The 7,043-nt window shown below is 33.8% G+C and overlaps 1 protein-coding gene across 1 annotated transcript in view; it reads right to left on the bottom strand.

Moving 5' to 3' along the window:
- LOC117117344 overlaps positions 1–7,043 on the bottom strand; it is a 23,663-nt gene that overhangs the window by 13,520 nt on the left and 3,100 nt on the right. The window contains exons 5-11 of the mRNA XM_033261618.1: positions 6,821–6,967; positions 6,002–6,213; positions 5,241–5,376; positions 4,221–4,430; positions 3,650–3,847; positions 2,794–2,940; positions 669–821 (exon numbers count right to left, since the gene is read on the bottom strand). Coding sequence (XP_033117509.1) covers positions 669–821; positions 2,794–2,940; positions 3,650–3,847; positions 4,221–4,430; positions 5,241–5,376; positions 6,002–6,213; positions 6,821–6,967 — 1,203 coding nt within the window. The remainder of the gene's footprint in view (positions 1–668; positions 822–2,793; positions 2,941–3,649; positions 3,848–4,220; positions 4,431–5,240; positions 5,377–6,001; positions 6,214–6,820; positions 6,968–7,043) is intronic.

Raw genomic sequence — 7,043 nt, 5'->3', positions numbered from 1 at the left:
ATCTACGCCTATGCTTAACATAGGCAGTAACAGAGTTATCGTTGGTCTATTAAACCATAGAGAAAATAGAACATGATCAAACTTTGACAGATATTGTGTGCTGTGTCAGACTTCAACAAGTCAAGCAAGTGGTGCAAATAAAATTAGACATTTGCAACAATGGACTTTTTACATCATTTCAGAGTACCATTTCGACGGTTGTTTGTTTGACAACATAGCAAAACAAATTTTTAAGGCCAATGGCTGTTCAGCTCATTATTGTGTTGTTTCGTTTTAAGGGAAAGGGGTCCCTAAAGGTAAACTAAACATCATATACAGTCAATGCCGTAGCCAGGATTTTTAAACGGTGTGGGACAATATCAGGTAGACCCACTTTACGCGTATATTCAAATAATGTGGATCCATTTTCTTAAAAGTTGTCCATTGTACGCAAAAATATCATGATCTGGACCAATTTTCTTAAAAAATTACCCATTTTACGCAAAATATGAGAAATCTGAAAAGTAATTAGAAAGAGTCAATTATTTGTTATTTATGCTGTTTCAACTACATTATTTTGTAGTAATTACATATTTTTTTGCAGATAAAATGATTACCGTATATCCCAAATTAAATAAACGAAATTAGTGTAAAAGCACTAGAAGATATTATGGTAGCAATGTGTTCACCTTTTGAAGTTTTTACTACAATGTCTCCAACCCGACCCAGCTCCTCTTGAATAGCCAATGCTGAAACACTAACAATATAAACTGTGTCATCTTGAAGGCTAGTCAATATGACGTCAGTGGCGTCACCCCCGTAGACATTAACTGCCTGCTCATCTAAAAATAATAAAACAGTGGACTTGAATCGACACGTACGAAGTCATTAATGTCCGAAACAATTATCATAATAATAAGTTCTTATAAATATAGTGTATATATATATATATATATATATATATATGTCTTCATTCTTACCGCTGAGCGACATCATTTAAGTTTGATGCTTTAATTTTGATACGACAATGTTTTACAACAATGATATGTACATATGCAAATGAGCTATGTTAATGAAATAACTAATGAGTCAAGCAACTGAGGTAAAATAATGAAAGTGCCGTAATTGACAATGGGCTACAGTAACTTTCAGATGCATTGATAAGCAAACGAATGTGTTTCTAGCGAGAAACCTTACATCACGATCGCGGCACACGAGACAAACCTTCTGGAGTTTTTCCGTCGGCAGGTGGACAACCATTTTCCAGGAATAATCCTCCTTTACAAGTTAGTTGATTGAGAGTGAATCCTGCTGAGAAGACATACGATACGCCAGGGCTTAATCCATACACTTGGACATAAAAAGTTGTGCCCATTATGTCTCCGGTACTTACTAGATGGTATCCAGGTATAATGGAGTTTCTCGCCACACAGTAATTATTGCTTAGCAAAATCTGCGTCACAACCCATGTAGAATCTAGAAGTTCACCATCAAATTCAATATAATTAATTGATTCACACTTTGATGCAATAGTCACAAAATGATCCATATTAACTTTCATAGGTGATGTTATTTGCGCAAAATCAGCGTACTGTTCTGTTGGCTGAACAAGCACCATTCCCGGGTCACCAGTATTATCAGACTCATAACCTTTCATATATTGGACAACTAGAATTGGTCTGTTGGAGCGTACAAATAAGAAGTCTTCAGAACTCATATCAAAATCCTTAAATGTGCCTATTGATATGGAATATATCACTCCAGAAACATTCACATGTGTATCATGAGCATTGGGTATTATTCTCAATATATATCCAGAATGACGTCGAAGAAACGGTGCCACGATAAAGTGTTTTCCTAGTGAGCTTGTTGGAGGCATTTGCTCAACCAGATAATCACAAGCTAGTGTTCCATTCGGTACGAAGGCACAACTTGTCCCGGAAAGAACAGCGACGTTGCTGCTAGCTAACACGCGAGATGCTGTAAGATCTCCATCGCTTTGTAGTTGAACAGATTCCCATTTTTTAAGATGAACTTCAAATTGTTTTCCAGATACCATCTTATTCTGAAAAATCACAGGTGTAGTTAGTTCAAACACTACGCGCGTATTATCATCAATCGCCGTTACTGTCACCTCTGATTGCAAAACGATGCCATCAGAAAATAGCCATTCGCCTGGATCATACGTCGCTATCAGATATTCTTTACCGAGAGCATGAAGTGGAAGCGCTGTAAATGCATCTGAGGATTTCGCCTGATAGATAACAATTTGCACAGTTATAAGAATACTGGAGTTTACAAAAACTGTGCCATTTTGAAAATCTGAATCAGTTGATAAAGCAGATTGTGGAAGTTCTACTTCTATATTAGTAGCACTAGAGATAATTGTTTTATTGTACGACTTTTTAGGAAGCGATACAGTGAAAATAACAGTTCGATTAGAAGGATTATGTGCAAGAAGGTAAATAGCATCCTGGTTGTTGAAAGTGCTGGGCAATGTGATTAAGAATTGGAAACCACTAGATAGTGAATCTAAATAGTAGTGGAAGAAAAGAAGAAAACAGATATCTACGAAGATGAAGAATCACATGCAAATAATTATTAAATTATTACAGTTGATGCTTATCTATAACAGGTCTAACTGCTGTAATTCGAAACTTTAAAGTAAAAACAGAAAATGAAACATGCATATAAATATTTGCATAGAATAGTTAAACATTTGTGCAGTATAAATTATTTTTAAAAATGACACAAAAGTAAAAATAGTTTTCAAATTAGCAAACACATGCACACCAAACATTTGTGACTGGTTACCTGAAATATTGAATTCTGGGTAATAATACACCCGATATCCTAAAACATCACAGTTGTATTCTGACGGAATCCACGAGACCTCTAATCGACTCGATGAGATAACCGAAGCAGACACATTCTTAGCATTGGTGTTCTCCTGTGAAAAGTCTTAAAAGGTACATTGCGTGATTAATATTGCCCTTCAACAAGTTTTTTAATAGCCGGTTTGTAATAGATTATAGATGACTTAAATCTAATATGAACTAGAGATAACCAAATTGAACTTACTCTGTATATTTACATAGGTTTAGCCCTATATTAGCTTTTAAATTAAAAATAGAACTATAAAATGATGTCACTAGTTAGCGAATGTCAATATTTTTCTCATAGTATGAAACAATCATTGTACGTAAACCAATTTAATTGAGTCTAACGAATTTATCAGACATTGACTGGATTACCAGATTTCACATACAGTACGTACTGAATTGGTTTACTTACAGAACAAAAATTATCTTACTTGTGTCATAAAAACTCATTAAGATTGTTTGAACAATTCCTATATTTTTGACATTGTGCTTGTACCCTTAATAAAGTAATGGCAGCAGATTTATTTTTTTCATAACACATTCTGTTGGGATAAATAATGGTTGACATATTTTGCTTGTACCTTTAAGTTTCTGTGAGCAAATTACATTTTGCTCATACATTCTGTTAGGATTACGGTAATAAATCTTCAATGGGAGAAACTATCTGTCAATATTTATATCATCATTATAATAATCGTTTTCTTTGTAGTTCTCAGAATCGTTATCGTTATGATTACCGGCATCATTGGGCTACTATTCTAATCAATATGATGATAAACATTTCTTACCACGTGCTGTTACTTCGCAAATGTAATTAAGGCGGATATCACATTGGAACTCAAATACAGTTCCGTCAAAACTTAGGGCACCACAGTCGTCTAGTGGATTATCTGGTTCTCCTGGAGCCCATAGATCTTGTTGAAATTGGGACGAGTTCTTGCAATCGACCCACTGCCAAGTACCCTCAACAGATACATCGTAATATCCTATTGTGTTTACACATTGGTAAGAAAAATTGAACGGCAAGTTTCAGCAATGTATCTAACTATCCGGCTAATCTGCTATAACCTACTGACTGATTCCTTAAAGACAGTAGCTTAAAGTAATGAGAGCAAACAAAATTAAATGGCTTTAATTAACTCAAGAAAACCTGGCATTTAGAGGAGGAAGAAAAAGTCAGAAAACGGGATTCATATAAATTTGTAAGGCAGAGAATAGGGTAGCCGGGACTAAGCGTATTTATAACACTACCCAAAAAATATAATCATAAAACGACAAACAGTGGTGAGGTGTGTTAAGCTAAATAAATATTTTAAAATAAAAAATCACGAATTACGAGCTAGCACTCGTAATTCTTACCTATCCACCAACTTGCGTTAGAAACTCTCTTCTGACTTTCTTCTAACAGGAACGCCAACTCCTCCTCGTCATCAATAATAACTAAATCTCCATCGGTAACCGATTGGCAAGTTGTCCGTGAAAAACTCCAAATATAGCCTCCTAATTCAGTTCCAAAGTAATAACAAGTGTCGTTTGGTCCAACGATGTAATCTTGAGGACAGTCGATCTCTGGAGAAAAACAAAGAAAAAAGAAATGAGAAAGAAGATTAAGCTAACTCCAAGATAATTAATTGCTAATTAAAGGGGTCAGAATAAAGTGAAAATTTATCAATATTTTTAATAAGAAATTATATTAGTAGGCCCATAGTATTTTAAAAAATCGAAGACTGGGCCTCATTGACTTTTGTGCCACATTTTCTTACGTTGATAATATTGCCTGCTTTATGTGCTGTGTCTTTAACTAAATTTGTGATAAGTCACCGATACACATTTTTACACGTTATAAGGAAAGTGCCACTTAAACACCAAAGACACATTAAGAGAATGTGCCCAGGCTTCGCTATCAAACATTTCATAAAATCTAGATGTTCACATTTAAGATATATCGCCTGGCTAAAGGTATTGAATAGCTCAAATCAAATAAGCTAGTAACTTACGATACGCAGTCTGAAACAAAATACATTTTTGCTGATGATTCGTAGACCCTCTACAACAAGTTTATTATGATACCAAGCAATTTAGGATCTTGCAAAGAATATAAAAACGATATTAACCAGGCCTAATAGACCTAGCCTTCAATAAAAAATTGATATTTATAATTTATAATTGATAATTTGTGACATACAATCTCAATCGCCGGCAGTGCATAGGTTCTACAGCTCATTAAATGAATTCAAATATTGGAATTTTGTCAAAAGATTTTTGAGCTCAACGTAGGTAGCTTATACGTCATATTTGCATGAGTCTGTACTTAATAGTTGTCTATTTGAATTGGTATAAAACTTGTTCATGTAATAAAAGCTATTGCAGGCAGCTCACCTGTAGTATAACTGATTACAAATCCCCCTCCGTTACTGGTCGAATCTGAGGTAAAGCGTATCCACACCTTATTGGAATCACTGCGAATTTGGCTTGAGTACCCAGGATCCGACTCAATCGATGAAGCATTTAGCATCTGAAAAAATAAAAGCCGAATTCAGTTATTTGTTTACAAACATCCTTGGAATACAACAAGTGTATTTATACTTCAGGCTACTGTATTAGTCTTTAAACAAATATTTATTTACAAATAATACAAAATCACTAATAATTTTCTATACAACATATCACAGAATATGTATATATATGCATATATGACCAGGTTGTATAAACGATTATAGAATAGCAATGTACAGCAGTATATTACTGTACTGTATTATAGAAGGTATTAGCCTACATAGTCATACCTACTGCACATAAAGTACACATTTTTTGGGGATGAGGGTGGGGTTCTATTTTTCTTAAATAAAAATCTCATTTGACATTTTTACCTCAGCCTTAATTTGTTCTTATTTTGTTCTTAATTTTAATGGAATTTCAGCATCAGTGTTATTATAAAATGTGTTGTTATTTAAAAAAATGTGTAGTAATAAATAATATTAGGACAAATTAATCAGGACTATAAATAACAACACAAAGCTCTTATCCATTGGCTTACCTAGTACTGTATTGTTAGCAGTAAATATGATTCAAAAGCAAATTATACAGGATGTTTGTCCTTTAACCTTAGAGTAGAAAGCGTATTTTATACCCATACTTACCAAAAATGTTCCGTTCTCGATATGCAAGCCGTCACCGAAATATATATAGTCTCCGTCAGAGAGTTCAGCAAAGAGAAACCACAGGACAATTCGTTTACCAGAAGCTACTTCTATAGTCCAAACGCAATCTGCGTCTTCATAGTAATCAAAAGGATATCTTGGTGATGTAAAATTTCCAGTGTCAGAGGTCAGTGTTGAAGGACCGCAATCTCCTGATAACGAAATATTAATAAATGATGAAATTAACCTTCATACAATAATGAAAATCATATAAAGTAGTAAAAAAATCGACCAATATATCCGTTTACTTTAAAAAAAATCGTGTCCACTGTATTTCACGTACCAATATTTCTCTATTTATTATATGATTTCTTTGGTAACTTTGAAGTGTCAAACTAACCAATAAAACAGGTGGTCCAGGAATATGTGCTTGTTCACAACCACAAGCTGTTTTTTTTTTTTTTTTTTTTACAAACGCACGTCTTTACGTATATTTACGTTGGTTTTGTGGGTACTTATCAAAGGGGAGGTAAGATCCATCGAATTACATTAACAATCAAATACAATGTGAAGCAATGAACTTTTTACTAAGAAAATTTTAATTATTTTCTTAATAAAAAGCAGGATGCAAGGAATATAGAAAGAATCAGATGCGTCTGTTATTGGTAAGGGAAAAAACACTTTTTTTTTGTAATTTTTCCAATTAAAGCTAATCAATTACGCTCATATGGAAATTAAGCAATTAAAATATATATTTGTATAGTTTGTATTTAAGCTTAATAGGCATGTCTCTCCAAACTCTATTTTAATTGATTTTACCCGGTTCTGTCTGTAGCTGTATCGGTCCAACTCGCGCCAATTCCTGGTCGATGTGAAGTGCTGCTACCGTGAAATTATATATGGTTCCGGGTGTTAATTGAGTGATATTTGCTGCGTCTACTTCACCTCCAAGTACCGATAATGATTCTGGAAAAATATATTGTTAAGTAACATAATGACATAAAGTGTTTACAAGTAAGTAATTTGATTATAAGTCTATATA

Source organism: Anneissia japonica, unplaced genomic scaffold, assembly GCF_011630105.1.
Source record: "Anneissia japonica isolate Jap-2015-1 unplaced genomic scaffold, ASM1163010v1 scaffold287725_len345208_cov150, whole genome shotgun sequence".
Taxonomy (NCBI): Eukaryota; Metazoa; Echinodermata; class Crinoidea; order Comatulida; family Comatulidae; genus Anneissia; species Anneissia japonica.
The sequence above is the reverse complement of the archived record's forward strand: the minus strand, read 5'-3'. Positions and strand labels throughout refer to the sequence as shown.